The sequence below is a fragment of the Somniosus microcephalus genome, chromosome 24 (assembly GCF_052327205.1).
Source record: "Somniosus microcephalus isolate GS21.2 chromosome 24, FLI_Smic_1.0, whole genome shotgun sequence".
Classification (NCBI taxonomy): domain Eukaryota; kingdom Metazoa; phylum Chordata; class Chondrichthyes; order Squaliformes; family Somniosidae; genus Somniosus; species Somniosus microcephalus.
The window spans coordinates 41,309,167-41,325,908 of NC_141010.1; the positions used below are offsets into that span (position 1 = coordinate 41,309,167).

Consider the following 16,742-nt stretch of genomic DNA (forward strand, 5'->3'; position numbering starts at 1 on the left):
GTAGTGCATCTCTTAAAATAGTTCTCTTAAAGGTGGAACGGTTACATACACCACAATCCTCCCTTTTTAGCTTAACAGTATATATTCCCCATTTAACATAACATAATAACATATATACACAACTTCATGTAAAAACAGTTCACAGATTCAGTCTCTGAGGAGGCCTCCTGATCCGAGACGGATAACGCCTTTCAGGGGTCTCTGGTTCTCGTTGCTGGGGTGACTCATCTAGTTGATCCCCTATGGATAGGACATCATCATCAGGTATATTCACTTCTGAGGTAGATGCTTCAGGTTCACTAACTTCCTCCACGGTTGTCTCTGTCGTAACCATGGGCTCGACCTTTGTTCTCGATCCCACCAGTTGGTCAGCATGACGTCGCATTACATTTTCACCAACATCTACCGTGTACATCAGGGGTCCTTGTCTGGCCCGAATTGTTCCAGATTGCCATTTCTCGTTTTTATAGTCCCTGGCTAACACCGGTTGTCCTATTTCAAAACTCCGAGTGGGCTTGTTATTGATATGCTGGAACTGTTTGTTTTCGACTTCCCTCCGCACATTTGGTTTTAACAAGTCCAACCTGGACCGCAACCTCCTGTTATAGAACATCATGGCAGGACTTTGGTTTGTTGTTGCATGGGTGGCGTTTCGATATGCCAGTAGGAAATTGTCCACCTTGTGTTGCAGTGGAATCTGATCTTCGCTCATGGCCTTTATTGCCTTTTTGAACGTCTGTACAAACCTCTCGGCCAGCCCATTCGTAGCTGGATGATATGGGGCAGAGGTATAATGTTTCACCCCATTCTTCTTCAGGAATTTCTGGAATTCCTCTGACACGAACTGTGATCCGTTGTCTGAACATATTTGCTCTGGCAATCCATTTCTTGCAAATATCGTTCTTAGCACCGCGATCGTCTTCTCCGAGGTAGTGGTAGTCATTTTAATCACTTCTGGCCATTTAGAATGTGCGTCCACCGCAATTAAAAACATGGAGTCCATGAATGGACCAGCAAAGTCAATATGTACACGTTGCCATGGGGTTGAAGGCCATTCCCATGGATGCAGCGGTGCAATTGGAGGTGCATTTGGGACTTTTTGGCACCCTGAGCAGCTTTTCGTCAGATCCTCTATCTGTTGGTCGATACCCGGCCACCACACATAAGCCCTAGCAAGGCTTTTCACCTTGACTCCCCCCAGATGACCTTCATGTAGTTCTTTTAGAACTCTCTCTCTTAACTTAGGAGGGATAATCACCCTTGTTCCATACATCAATGTTCCCTGACAGATGGACAGCTGTTCTCGTCTTGCTGAGAATGCCGGTAACAGTGGATCACCATGGGCTGGCCATCCCTTTACTGTCAATTCGTAGACCCGGGACAGTGTCGGGTCATTCCTAGTCTCCCTTTCAATATTTGCATTGGTGACAGGTAAACATTCGATGATGGTCGAGTGAAATAACTCCACCGGGTCAACCGTCGGTGCCTCCTCCTCAGTAGGTAGTGGCAGGCGCGACAGCCCATCAGCATTACCATGCTGCTTTGTACCTTTGAATTCTATCTGATATTGATGTGCCCCTAGGAAAAGGGACCATCTCTGGAGCCTCTGTGCTGTCATCACCGAAACACCCTTCTTAGGGTTAAAAATGGATACCAACGGCTGGTGGTCTGTCAGCAGTGTAAACTTCTGGCCCTGCAGGTAATGATTAAACTTCTTTACTCCCCACACAAGGCTGAGAGCCTCCCTATCTATCTGAGCATAGTTGCGCTCAGCGGAGGTCAATGATCTGGATGCAAATGCAACTGGCCTTTCCAAGCCATTTGGCAACTTGTGTGAGAGTACTGCTCCAATACCATAAGGAGAAGCATCACAAGCTAAACGAATAGGTAGCGTTGGGTTGAAGTGAGCCAACACTTCCTCTGAGGTGATCAATGCCTTGCTTTTGCGAAAGGCCTTCTTACAGTCCTCGCTCCACTTCCATGGTATTTCTTTCTGCAAAAGAGCGTTCAGCGGGTGCAGCACCGTGGATAGATTTGGCAGAAACTTATGGTAATAGTTAATCAACCCTAGGAACGACCTCAACTGGGATACATTTTCCGGAGTGGGAGCCTTCACAACAGCTTCGATCTTGTCAGGTGACTTGTGCAGCCCCTCCTGGTCAATGACATGACCACAGTACGAGATCCGTTTCTGAAAGAACTCACATTTCTGGCGATTAACTCGAAGTCCATATTCCTTCAATCTGGTGAGCACCAGTTTCAAATTTGCAAGGTGTTCCTCATCGTCATCTCCTGTAATCGGGATATCGTCCAAGTAACATTGAGTGCTTGGAATTCCCTGTAATACCTGCTCCATGGCCCTCTGCCAAATTGCTGGAGCCGAAGCCACTCCAAAAACCAATCTATTATATCGATACAAGCCTCTGTGCGTGTTGATTGTGAGATACTGGCGCGACTCTTCCTCAACTTCCATCTGTAAGTACACTTGCGCCAGGTCTATCTTGGTGAAGTGTTTCCCGCCAGACAATGAAGCAAAGATATCCTCAATCCGCGGAAGCGGATATTGCACCGTGTGAAGCACCGGATTAACCGTGATCTTGAAGTCTCCACAGATGCGAACCTTCCCCGGTTCCCCTGGCTTGTTACTCGATGAACGCTTCATGACGGGAACAATGGGCATGGCCCACTCACTCCAGTCCACCTTAGACAGTACTCCTGAACGTTCTAGCCCTTCCAGCTCAGCTTTCACAGCAGGTCGTATCGCATAAGGTACCGGTCTGGCTTTGAAAAATTTTGGGTTTGCATGTTCTGCAATCTTGATTTTTGCCGTAATTCCTCTCAGTGTTCCCAGTCCCTGTTGGAACACCTCTTTAGCCTCATCCAATATTCTGGACAATCGTTCAGGTTTGACATCTTTTTTTCCGGAATCTACCGTTATTGCTTTTAGGGAGTGCCAGTCCATATTTATTTTCCTGATCCACTCCCGTCCCAGAAGTGGTGGACCTCCCTCAGGTAGTACATATAAGTCCATTCCTTGGTGTTCTTTGCCCTTGTGTACCACCTTGACTTTTATCTTTCCGATGGGGTATACTCTTTGCCCCGTGTATGTCTACAATACTATCTCCGTATCCCGTAGGGGAATATGTGTGAATAACCTTTTGTAATCTTGCTTATTCATGACCGTCAATGCCGATCCGGTGTCCAATTCCATCTTCACTTGGACTCCTGCTATCTGAAGTGTGACCCAGATAGTTTGTAGGTCAGCTTCCTTACTCACATTGTGAATTCTCAGACTACCCAGTTCCTTGCTGTTGGAGTCTGAATCCGAATTCTGTTCATCCGAACTCTTCTCAGCCACCTTATGTACCTTTCTGCACTTTTCCTGCGGTGACTTTTTGTTGCTGGTCTTCTTTCCTGACCGGCATACTTTAGCTATGTGACCAAACTTGCCACATTTTCTACATTCCTGATTTTTAAACCAGCTTTGGTTCTGATCGTGTGTTGTCTTTCCACAACGATAACATTTAGCTGTACCCAAAGCCATTTGATCTACGCTGAGTACCGCTGCCTTCAGCTGCATTTCCGCAGTGCCTCTCGCTGCGGCTTCGTGCGATGCTGCAATAGTGACAGCCTTATCAAGTGTAAGATCATTCTCTTCAAGCAGCCGCTTTTGTGTTCCTTCTTTCGACAATCCACACACGAATTTGTCTCTCAGTGCCTCTGTCAGTCTTTCCCCAAACTGACAGTATTTCGCTAGCTTACGCAGTTCAATTAAATACTCCGCGTTGCTTTCCTCTTTCAGTTGCGTTCTCGCATAAAATTTAAATCGTTCCGCTAACATCAGCGGTGTGGGGTTCAAATGATTTCTCAGGACAGCAACAATATTAGCGAAAGTCTGATCCGCCGGTTTAGCTGGTGATAGAAGATGCTTCAATAGCCCGTATGTCTTCGCACCCATTGAGTTTAGTAAGGTTAGTGCTTTATCTTCATCTGATATTTTATTTGCCTTACAATAAATCTCTATGCGTTCTACATACGTGGCCCAATCTTCAACATCGGCATCGAAATCGTTGATGTTACCACGCTTAGGCATCCTCGCAATCTTCTTGAGAAACAAAAAGAAATTTTTCTTTTATTTTTTTTTTCAAAATGGCGGTTTCCCGCGCTTGTCTTCTTCCCCCGCCTACGAAAATGGCGGCTTCCCGCGTTTGCCTTTCTCCCCCGCTGGCTGTAATGGCGATTGCAGTATTGCTGCATTCGCCCTCCCCAGCGGTTCTCAAATCGTGCCTCCCAGCCCCTCTTGCAATCTGGTCCTTTTCCCCGGCTGCGGCTGAGTTCTCCGCGGTTTTTTAAAAATTATTTTTATTTTCTCCCGCACCTCGCGGCCTCGGTAGCTGCCCGGCCTTTTTCCCCGGTCGCGGTCGAGCTCTCTCTCGACGCTGTTGCATCTCCCAGCCCGCTTGCAGCCCGGTCTTTTACACCGGCTGCGTTTGCATTCACCGCAGCTCCCGTGCCTTACGCTGCCCCAGTCTCAGCGCCTCTGGCCCCGACTTCTGTCCGGCTCTTTTCCCCGGCCGTGGTCGAGTTCTCCGCCCTTATATCCTCCGTTTTTCCCTCCCCTACTTCACAGCCAACGTGGCCGACTTGCTGCTCGGCGCTGATCGGCTTACCCACCACCATGGTAGAAGGGATGATCACTGTCTGTTGCTGATGGAAGGCTTCGTGTCAGGATTCTTCCTTGCTCTTCAGACCCGAGTCTTTTCTCAGCAGGATGATGAGGGCGGATGCCTCTTCTCGACGCCCGTTAAACTGCCTTGGATATATCTCTGCCGCAGGGTAAGATTGTCATCGTCGCCACTGTTAAGTCTGTGTGTTCTAGTTATTGTTAATAAGAATCACTGCACACAGACCACAAGAATAAATTCAACAGGTCTTTACTAGTCGAAGGTCAGGCTGAACTGCCCAATAAATCATTACACAGCACTTATATACCGGTGTGGTCACCACCGGTATTACAGTATACAGCAGCCAAGATAAAGTAGTGCATCTCTTAAAATAGTTCTCTTAAAGGTGGAACGGTTACATACACCACAGAGTCCAAAGGGGAAAGTCAACCAGGAGTTCCCACTCCACGGCCTCTCCCCTCCCTATCTCTGTAACCATCTCCAGCCCCACAACCCTCCAAGATCTCTGCGCTCCTCCAATTCTGGTGCTTGCACATCCCCTAATTCCAAAGCTCTACCATTGGCAGCCGTGTGTTCAGCTGCCTAGGATCTAAGCTCTGGAATTCCCTCCCTAAACCTCTATGCCTCTCTACCTGTCTCTCCTCCTTGAAGATGCTTCTAAAAAACTATCTCTTTGACCAAGCTGTCCTAATATCCTAATAGCTCCATATGTGGCTCGGTGTCAAATTTTGTTTGATAACGCTCCTGTGAAGTGCCTTGGTATGATTTACTACATTAAAGGCACTATATAATTGCAAGTTGTTGCTGATTATTATCCAGAGATCCCTGTTGAAAGTGGACGCTGAAGGAAAACAGGATTGAGATTAGCTGTGATGTTGTGCCAAAAGCAAATCACCTGCCAACACTCCGATGTCCAGGATCCCACATCAGTTTTGCCACTTGTACAAAGTGCAAGAGGCTACCTAACAAGGAGTGAACATCTTCAGGAGATGAGGGGAGAAAATTAGTGAGGAGGAAAATGATAATGATAATTGTAAGAACACTTAGTGTGAAATATTCAGCAATGGGAAGCAAATAAGTCAACCAGCTTGTAGAGCAGTAGCATCATGTTGCTTGCAAACCCTACATCTAAACAAAGACTGACTTATGAGGAAAGATTGAAGGGACTTTAGGCTCTTCAGCCTTGAAAGGAGATGATTGAGGACCTCATAGTGAGATGTAAGATAATAAATGATAAACATAAGTCAAATCCAGAACATGACTTCAAACTAAACCGTGACAGCAGGTCAAGGGGGATTCAAACTAGTAAAAGACTAATTTTGAATTGACGTCAAGAAATTCTGCTTTACAGAAAGAGTGAAATAGGCTTTTGGGTAGGTTAGTGGAGAGAGAATCCCTTTGCCAGAGGGGTGGAGTGCAAGGTTTTATTTGGATGCTTCAGCTAGGATGTCCCGATGGCCTTCCTCTTCCATGCCTGTCTTTGTAATTCACCCGCTTTGCATCTCACTGTACCTTGGTTAAGGTAGGTGAGGGTCTCCTCGTGCAGTTTAACAGCAGGCGAGGTGGCTGCGCCAAGGACATACTGGAATGTGACGGCACTGGACTCCTGGTCTGTAGAGAGAGTGGACTCTTCGTGCTTGAAGAGCGGTAACGGCAGCATGTCACTGGAACAAGAAGAGAACTTGCAGTCACTTCACTGAGCAGTGTAAAACTTTCACTATTTTGCTATTGCTGATATGCAGTGTAACGTAAAGTGAGGTTTCATTGTCTACCTGTCTCTGTGATGCAATAAATTTCTCATGAGACTGAAAGAGAGAAAGAATTTGCATTTATACAGCGCCTTTCACAACATCAGGATGCCCCCAAAGCGCTTTACAGTCAATGAAGTATTATTTTTAGCTTCACTAACAGTGAGGTGGGCCATATCTGAAAGGGCGGTGGAATCAGATTCAATAGAAACTATCAGAAGGGAACTGGATAAATACTTGAAAAGGAAAGAATTGCAGGGCTTTGGGGAAATAACAGGGGAGTGGGACTAATTGGAGAGCTCTTTTAACGAGCCAGCATAGGCATGACAGGCTGACGGCCTCCTTCTGTGCTGTATAATTCTAAGTAGTGCTGAGTCGTGGAACAGGCAGGTTTGATGTTCAATCTCTGGGCTGACACTCCTGTGCCGTACTGAGGGAGTGCCGCACTGTCGGAGGTGCCGTCTTTCAGATGAGACGTTAAACCGAGGCCCCGTCTGCCCTCTCAGGTGGACGTAAAAGATCCCATGGCACTATTTTGAAGAAGAGCAGGGGAGTTATCTCCGGTGTCCTGGCCAATATTTATCCCTCAATCAACATCACACAAACAGATTATCTGGTCATTATCACATTGCTGTTTGTGGGAGCTTGCTGTGTGCAAATTGGCTGCTCTATTTTCTACATTACAACAGTGACTACACTTCAAAAGTATTTCATTGGCTGTAAAGTGCTTTGAGATGTCCGGTGGTCATGAAAGGCGCTATATAAATGTAAGTCTTTCTTTCTTTCTTGTCTCTACCGCATTAGATAATCTCGGCCAGGATGATGGTAGGGATGTTGCAACTCAGCTCAGTACCCACAGGTCAAGGAGAGGACAAGTCAGCACAGCCGCCACTGCTGGTCATTATCCAGTGACACCTAAGTGTGTGGGAGCAGACCAGATTGGGCTCCACAGTCGAATAGCCTACCAATGCTCACTGTCTAGGATCACACACGAAGAATGGCCACTAGGGCTAGGTAACGGAGGGCATACCATGGAACCATACACTGGTACGAATTAACACCTTCAGGACAGGGCAGGAGAAATTTGATAATAATTAAACACGCGAGGCAAAATAAACCACTCACTTTCCGAACAAGTGCTCTTTACTGTCTCAGGGTCCCTGACATTGCATAACTTAATTCTCATTAATTAACCTAGCACTCGTTAGCTCCGCAAGAGAAATTTCTCTTTCAGCTAACATATTCTGTTGATATTTTCATTTAGAATTACTAAAATCTTTGTGATTGGTTCCAATTTGAGATCCTAAAATAAAACACATGATGGCCCGGATATTCCGATCCCTACAGGTGTGTACGGGCTGTGTACTCACCCGTAGAGACATCGGAAATGCCAGTTTCAGGTATGCACAGCGCATGCGCTGAAAACCGGCATTTCCAATCTGTCAAGAAAGCTCTTGACAGATCCTCCGGCTGCCCAGGAGAAGGGCCTCTGCGGGTGGATAGTTTTGCTTTTTGGAGACCCTCCGCCCGCAGAAAGCCCTTACAATTCTTAAGCCTGGTAAAAGCAGGCGTAAGGCCTGCTTTTACCAGGATAAGAGTTGAAAAAAGTAAAAAAAAAAAAATTTTCACTGATTTATCATTTAAAAATACTTTTAAACAAAGGTAAGTTTATTTTTAGCCCTGTAAAAAACTTCAATTATTTTTTTCAAAAAATTACATTTTGGTTTAAAATACTTATTTTATTGTAATTTCAAGTCATTTTAAAAATGTGATTAAAAAAAAAATGTATTTAAAGTTTTACTCTTTTTTAATTGATCTCCATTCATATATTTAACAGGTCTTCCTGTCAAATGTATGAAGGGAGATTCCCTTCCGTGATTGCCTCCCCCTGGCCCACGTGATCCCAGGGATGCTGCGAACTATGTGCGCTCCTGGGATACGTGGGTCCTGCACACTTCAAGTTTAGCGAGGCCCAGGAGCGGAAGCGTGTGCGTCCCGGGAGCCCTCGGGTAAGGGCGTAGATTTTTCCAGATCGCAGGCCTCCGCCCGCGGGAGGCGCAGCGATTGGAAAATACGGGCCATGCTTTTTGGACCAAAATATACATATCTATCTATAATGTATTAAAATCCTCGAGTTCTTTGAGTTTGACATGATTGGAACATGGTACATTAGAATCAATGGGTAACAGTGTAGTGTCTTCAGTCCATTGAAATCAAGTCCCACTCCAGGCACTTGAGCACAGCAATCTCAGCGGACACTCCCAGTGTAGTGCTGAGGGAGTGCTGCACTGTCAGAGGTGCCGTCTTTCGGATGAGTCGTTAAACCGAGACCCAGTCTGCCCTCTCAGGTGGATGTAAAAGATCCCATGGCAATATTTCGAAGAACAGCAGGGGAGTTCTCCCCGGTGTCTTGGGCAATATTTATCCTTCAACCAACACCTAAAATAAATGATCTGGCCATTTGTTTCAATGCTGTTTGTGGGAGCTTGCTGTATGCAAATTGGCTGCTGCGTTTCCTACATTGCAATAGTGACTACACTTCAAAAATGCTTCATTGGTCTTAAAGCGCTTTGGGATGTTCTGAGGTCGTGAAAGGCGCTATATAAATACAAGTTCTTTCTTATTGTAGTAGATAATGCTGTAATGGCAATGGTATCGCATGCCATTCTTACTTTCCCCACAGGTGGCGCTGTAACCTCTAAAAATCAGTATTACAAGAACACCTATTACTCTCCAGCCCTCTGGACTCAACATAGAGTTCAACAATTTCAGATCATAACCTCGACCCCTATCACATATATATATTTTCTTCTTTTTTTTAATCCACACTTTTTGTTTGGCCCCTTTTTTTCTTCTCTCCCACGTGGCAGCTGTCCTTTATTCTGCCAGCGCAATTCACACCCATCTAGGGCCATCCTTTGTTCCTTAACCTGTCCCATTTCCACCTCCTCTCGCCTTGAATATCTCTTAATGTCTCTCAATGTCTCTTAATCTCTCCTGCTTTCTATCCTATCACTGACCTTCCCTTTTGTTCTTTCATCCCCTCCCCCTATTCCCAGCCCCTAACTTGCTTTCCATTTCCTGTTTTTTCCAGTTCTGACGAAGGGTCATCGACCTGAAACATTAACTCTGTTTCTCTCTCCACGAATGCTGCCTGGCCTGCTGAGTTTTTCCAGCGTTTTCTGTTGTTATTTCGGATTTCCAGCATCCGCAGTATTTTGCTAACCTATTAGTCTTGCCTGCTCCAGAGATATTGCTGGAATCTCTCTCAGTCTGTTACAACAGAACCCACGCTCAAACACATATCATTTTCTCTGACTAACTGTGGGCAAAGTGACAGGAGATAGAAACGGTGTATTCTGGCCAAGGATAGCCCTCTTGCCTCTGAGTCAGAATGTTGTGGGTTCAGGCCCCACTCCAAGACTTGACCACGTAATCTGGAATGACACATCAATGCAGTACTGAGCGGGTGCAGCATTGCCGGAGGTGCCATCTTTCAGATCATATGCCTAACTGAGGCCCAGTCTGCCTGTTCAGCTGGAAGTAAAAGATCCCATGGCACAAATTAAAGAGCAGGGGAGTTCTCTCGGTGTGCTGGTCAATGTCCATTCTTTCAACAAACACCACCAAAATAAATTACGATAGCAAAATACTGCGGATGCTGGAAATCCGACATAACAACAGAAAACGCTGGAAAAACTCAGCAGGCCAGGCAACATCCGTGGAGAGAGAAATAGAGTTAATGTTTCAGGTCGAAACCCTTCATCAGAACTGAGAAAAAAGCAGGAAATGAAACAGATTAAAAGGCCAGTTTGGGGGCTGGGAAATGGGGGAGGGGATGAAAGAACAAAAGAGAAGGTCTGAGAGGTGAAGAGACATTAAGAGATATTCAAGGCGAGACGAGATGGTAATAGGACAGGTAAAGAGACAATAGATGGCTCTGGATGAAGTGTGAAATGCGCTGGCAGGGTGAGAGACAGCTGCCATGTGGGAGAGAGAAAAAAAGGGAAAAGGCTCAAACCAAAGGTGTGAATAAAAAATATATAAAAATGTAATAGGGGCCGAGGTTATGATCTGAAATTGTTGAACTCGATATTGAGTCCGGAAGGCTGTAAAGTGTCTAATCGGAAGATGAGGTGCTGTTCCTCGAGCTTACGCTGAGCTTCCGTGGAATAATAAATTAAGTGGTTGTTTATCTCATTTGTTGGTTGTCGGATCTTGCTGTGTACATATTGGCTGCCATGTAAACTGCACTTTAAAAGCAATTCATTGGCTGTAAAGTGCATTGGGAAACTCTGAGGAAAGGCGCTATATAAATGCAAGTTTTTTCTTTATATCAAACACATTTTCTGTCCATCACATTTCCTATCTCATATTTCCTGTCTCACACTTGTTCAATACATTAAAAAAAAAAGTATAAAGAAAGAAAGGCAATGTTTCTGAGTGTACAGAGAAACTTTCCAGCAACAGAAAATACTGGAGTCAGAATATCTGCAGCATCTTAATCGGATTAACTAACATAGTGCTTACTTAACAACAATTAGATGTTGTGATCTTAAAGGAACACAGCTTCACCTTAGCATCAAATTAATACATTCTGCATAACATGTTATATTGCTACTGTTCCTATACACCAGCAACTTACTGCAAGCAATGCCATGGGATAACCACTAGAATATATAAAAGTTTTGTACTTAGCCTGCCATGTTGCATTGTGCCAGGGACTAAACATGGCACAATGCAACATGGAGCCATACGGACAAGGAAGTTTCCCTGGTTCAATCCTGGATGTGTGTTGAGTTAACTGATCTCAACCAAGGGAGAAGTGGAGGTGATGCTGCTTGCCCCGACATTAATGGGCTAGTGAGAGGAGAAAAGAGCCAGTGTTACCACTCCTGATTGCTATTCCAGCAGCCACTGCTGTAAGTGCACGTGTGCGGAGGTTATACAAAGACAGGATTGGGCTGAGGTAACTCAAGAAGCAGTGATTAGGCAATTAAGCCAAAATTGGGTTTTAAAAAGCTGAAGAATGTAAAAGAATGAAAGACTTGCATTCCTATAGCGCCTTTCACGACCTCAGGACATCCCAAAACGCTTTACACCCAATGAAGTACTTTCACTGTTGTAATGTAGGAAACGCAGCAGCCAATTTGCGCACAGCAAGCTCCCACAAACAGCAATATGATAATGACCAGATAATCTGTTTTAGTGATGTTGATTGAGGGATAAATATTGGCCAGGACACCGGAGATAACTCCCCTGCTCTTCTTTGAAATAGTGTCATGGGATCTTTTACATCCACCTGAAAGGGCAGACGGGGCCTCAGTTTAATGTTTCATTTGAAAGGCAGCACATTTGACACAGCAGCACTCCCATGGAGTATCAGCCAAAATTTATTGTACTCAGCTTTCTGGAGCTGGACTTGAGCCTACAACCTTTAGGACTCCAGAGGTGAGGTTGTTACCCACTGAGTCACAGCTGACACATTAACGGGAAGATGGAGGGAGGTGAGCAGTTCCACAGTTTTGAGGTCCTGGTAAAGAATGAGTTGGTGTGAGAGATTGTACGATGAATCTGGATGTAGTGAGAAGGAGGAGTGTGTGGGCTGGTGTATCTGAAGCTTAGAAGGATCAAGAGAGGAAAACGTAAAGGAGCATTGACCATAATATAGTATATATAATAATGAAATAGGGAGCGACAAGAAAGATTGGAATGGAGAGGTAGGTTGGAGATTAGAGGGATCACTACCAAACGACAAGCTTTTTCTTGCACCCTGCCCGGGGGTGTGATCGAGGTTTTAGAAGTTGCTCCCCAGGTATGTGAGCAGGATTCAAGACTTGGGTGTATTTGGTAGCCTCTCACTTTCTAGGTTGGTACAGAAGTACGGCAAAGCTTGTAACTGGAGTGGTACCCCAGCGTGAGCCAGCACCCTCAGAGCAGGAGCAAGGAATTTCTTTTAAAAGCGGTCTCTCAATAAACATTTAAAACCTAGGCACCATCGTTGGTGACATTAGATTATGACTGCTTCGTGCATTTGCATGGGAGTCATCTGCAGCTGTTTTAATGGAGGACTCAATCCAATTAAAGCAAATGTGTTAACATTTCCATTAAAATACTGGACAGAGAAATGTCATACAAACCCACTAAATGACTCAAATACTGTGGCAACAAGAGCAGGTCAGATGCTAGGTATTGTGCGGCGAGTGCCTCACCTCCTGACTTCCCAAAGCCTTTCCACCATCTACACGGCACAAGTCAGGAGTGTGATGGAATACTCTCCACTTGCCTGGATGAGTGCAGCTCCAACAACACTCAAGAAGCTCAACACCATCCAGGACAAAGCAGCCCACTTGATTGGCACCCCATCCACCACCTTAAACATTCATTCCCTCCACCACCGGCGTACCGTGGCTGCAGTGTGTACCATCTACAAGATGCACTGCAGCAACTCGCCAAGGCTTCCTCTGCAGCACCTCCCAAACCCGCGACCTCTTCCACCTAGAAGGACAAGGGCAGCAGGCGCATGGGAACACCACCACCTCCAAGTTCCCCTCCAAGTCACACACCATCCTGACTTGGAAGTATATCGCCGATCCTTCATCGTTGCTGGGTCAAAGTCCTGGAACTCCCCCCCCTCCCCCGCCCCCAACAGCACTGTGGGAGTACCTTCACCACACGGACTGCAGCGGTTCAAGAAGGCGGCTCACCACCACCTTCTCGAGGGAAATTAGGGATGGGCAATAAATACTGACCTTACCAGCGACGCCCACATCCCATAAACGAATAATAAAAAAAAGACTCAAATACTAACTGGTGGATTTCTTGTTACGTTGCCTGTGGCTAGTCACAATAAATTGAATTTCCCTCACAGCACATTAGTGATTCTATAGGTATAGGTGAGGGGATCAGCAACTTCAGGAGCTTGTGAAGCTCCACCTAGTGGCAGAAGTGTGCAGCTGCAGGCGTGACTGTGTGTCACCAAATGGTGATGCCCAAATAAGGGACATGCAACATACCATAGAAAATTTTATATATTATAAATAGCACCAACAGTACTTTCTAGAGAAAAAGAGACTTGCAGCTTATCATGCCACTCAGAAACATCACTTTACATACAATGAATTATTCTGAAGTGGAGTGACCCTTAGACAAACACAGCACACGACTCCTCAGACAGTAATCAGAAACATGCTGGCACCTTAGGGGAGCTCTCTGCTCTTCAGATAGTGCCACGGGATCTTTAGCCTTCACCTGAACCATACCGACAGGCAGATAGAGGCTCGGTTTAACATCTTATCTAAAGGACGGCACCTCCGACAGTGCAGCACTCCCTCACTGCTGCTCCGTAATGTCAGACTAGTTTCTGTGCTCAAGTCCCAGGTTTGAGGTTTGAACCCACAACCTTCTGACCCAGAGGCGAGCTGACACACTAGGCTTTAATTAGCAGGTAAATACTGTAGCCATCTGCCGATATTGCCAGGAGTAATTGGTAACCTCATGATACAATGATATTTGAAGGAAAAATCGAAGCAGCAGTCTTTAAAAAGAAAACCTCAACATAACCTTCAGTGCACTGGATTTACACTGAAAGAATGTGTTAAAATATGCTCTTACTCACCGTCCTCCATTGGCAGTGACATACTGGTGGTAGTGTTCTGTTTGAGCTGGCCAGTAATGCTCTGTCTGATTGTGCCAGTATAACATGGTGTTTCTATGTACTTCCAGTGTGGAAAAGTTTCAAGGGCAAGCAGGAGTTTGCTGGAGGTCCGACAGAGCTGGAACCTGAGCACCTGCACGCCTGTCCTTATATCCTGCAAGCCGTGCCTGTCAGCAGGTGCAGTGGGAGGGAAATGGGTGGAAAGTTCTAAGCAGCAATTTACATGCAAAATACAGGCCACTCAACCCCCTCGGGCACTGCATTAAAACGCCATTTCAGCTGAATGATCAGTCCACGCCCAGGGAAAGCCTGGCCACTGGCCCAAAACATTTCTGCAACAGTTTGACTTAAACCAGAAACAAGAAAGTTCTGGCACAGAATTTTACAAAGAATTGCGCTCTCTTTCTGTACTGAATCTTCTTTTGATTTTCTGTTCATTTCGTCTCATTTTATTTCATGAGATTACAAATTATCGCTGACGATATCGGCAGAAATATACTTAAGTCCTTTGTATGGTAAACTGCCTGCTATTTCGAGAGGGGAGCTAGGCTGTTTAAAATCAATTGGTTAATGGCCCCATTAAAATAGTAGAGGGAAGAATGTCATGAGTGCTTTAAACATTTAGCCACTCATTTCTAGTCTACTGTCGACTGTCTTTTGTGGATTCATACTCCCTCCATCACATCATTTCTCACAGAGCCTTTAGTTATGCAGACCTCTCCCTAAAAACCCTCCCATTGTGTCCCATTGTGTCTCAGTGGTTGTACTTTTGAAACTGCATCAGAAGGTCGTGGGTTTAAACCGCCCCTCTAGAATCTGAGCATATAATCTAAACTGACAGTCCAGTATAGTACCGAGGGAATGCTGAACTGTCAGAGATACTGTCTTTAGGCAGAGATGTTAGTCCAAGGTCTTGTCTGCCAACTCAGTTGGACGCCATGGCACTGTTTCGAAGAAGAGATGGGAAGTTTTCCTGGCCAATATTTAGCCCTCAACTAACATCAGTAAAACACAGATCATCTGGTCATTATCTCATTGCTGTTTCTGGGAGCTTGCTGTGTGCAAATTGGCTGCCGTGCTTCCCTACATAACAACATTGCCTGTGAAGCGCTTTGGGGCATCCTGGGGTTGTGAAAGGTGCTATATAAATGCAAGTTCTTTCTCCCCACCTTCTCAAAACCCATGTTTTTGACGAAGCTTTTGCTCACTCCTCCTAATCTCTCCATCCATGGCTTGGTATCTGCTCCTTTATCTATTCCCATTTTTTTTCTTTCCCTTGGGATATTTCTATGTTAAAGGCACTATATAAATGTCTCTTTAATTTCTCACACATTCTCTTTCTTTACTCTTTCTAGTTTCTAGTCATGTTTCTAGTCAAGGAACGTCTCTGTCTCTAGATCAATAAAATGTGGCATTATTTTACACATCCAAAAAATGCCGTATCGTAACTCGCACCAAGTCCTGTTCACCCATCACTCCTGTGCTCGTTGACCTACATTGATTCCTGGTCCGGCATCGCCTCATTAAAAAAATTCTCATCCTTATTTTCAACCCCTCCATGACCTCGCCCCTCCCTATCTCTGTAACTTCCTCCAGCCCTACAACCCTCCGAAATCTCCGTGCTCCTCCAATTCTGGCCTCTTGCGCATCCCCAATTTTCATCGCTCCACCATTGACGGCTGTGCCTTCGGCTGCCTAGGCCCTAAGCTCTGGAATTCCCTCCCTAACCAAGGAAGAAGATGCTGCCATAGACATAGTGAAGGAAGAGGTAGAGGAGATACTGGATGGGGTAAAAATTGATAAAGATGAGGTACTAGAAAGGCTGGCTGTACTTAAAGTAGATAAGTCACCGGGACCGGATGGGATGCATCCTCGGACTGGCCATAATCTTCCAAACTTCCAATCTTCCTTAGAAATGGGGGTGGTGCCAGAGGACTGGATAATTGCATATGTTACACCATTGTTCAAAAAAGAGTGTAAATATAAACCCAGCAACCACAGGCCAGTCAGTTTAACCTCGGTAGTGGGGAAGCTTTTAGAAACAGTAATCAGGGACAAAATTAACAGTCACTTGGACAAGTGTGAATTAATTAAGGAAAGCCAGCAAGGATTTGTTAAAGGCAAATCGTGTTTAACCAACTTGATCGAGTTTTTTGATGAGGTAACAGAAAGGGTTGATGAGGGCAATGCGGTTGATGTGGTGTACATGGATTTCCAAAAGGCATTCGACAAAGTGCCACATAATAGACTTGCCAGCATAGTTGAAGCCCATGGAATAAAAAGTTGTAATCTCTGGATTACTCCCAGTGCCACGTGCTAGTGAGTATAGGAATAGGAGGATAGAGCAGATGAATGCGTGGCTAAAGCGTTGGTGCAGGAGGGAGGGCTTTAGTTTCCTGGATCACTGGGTCTGCTTCTGGGGAAGGTGGGACCTGTACAAGTTGGGCGGGTTGCACCTGAACCGGAACGGGACCAACATCCTTGCGGGGAGGTTTGCTAGTACTGTTGCGGGGGGTTTAAACTAACTTGGCAGGGGGATGGGATACGGAGTGGAGCTATAGTAGGGGGTGATGCACAGCCAAATATAGAGGAAAAAACAAGTCAGCCTGGAAGGCAGAGCAAATATGTAATGGCACAAGGGAGTATGACAAG

At 45.4% G+C, this 16,742-nt stretch overlaps 1 protein-coding gene across 1 annotated transcript in view; it reads right to left on the bottom strand.

The window, feature by feature from the left end:
* LOC147101269 (transcription factor CP2-like protein 1) overlaps positions 1–14,331 on the bottom strand; it is a 71,877-nt gene extending 57,546 nt beyond the window's left edge. The window contains exons 1-2 of the mRNA XM_085966562.1: positions 14,052–14,331; positions 6,198–6,349 (exon numbers count right to left, since the gene is read on the bottom strand). Of these exons, the coding sequence (XP_085822688.1) occupies positions 6,198–6,349; positions 14,052–14,137 (238 nt within the window). The 5' untranslated portion in view covers positions 14,138–14,331. The remainder of the gene's footprint in view (positions 1–6,197; positions 6,350–14,051) is intronic.
* Positions 14,332–16,742: the final 2,411 nt, after the last annotated feature.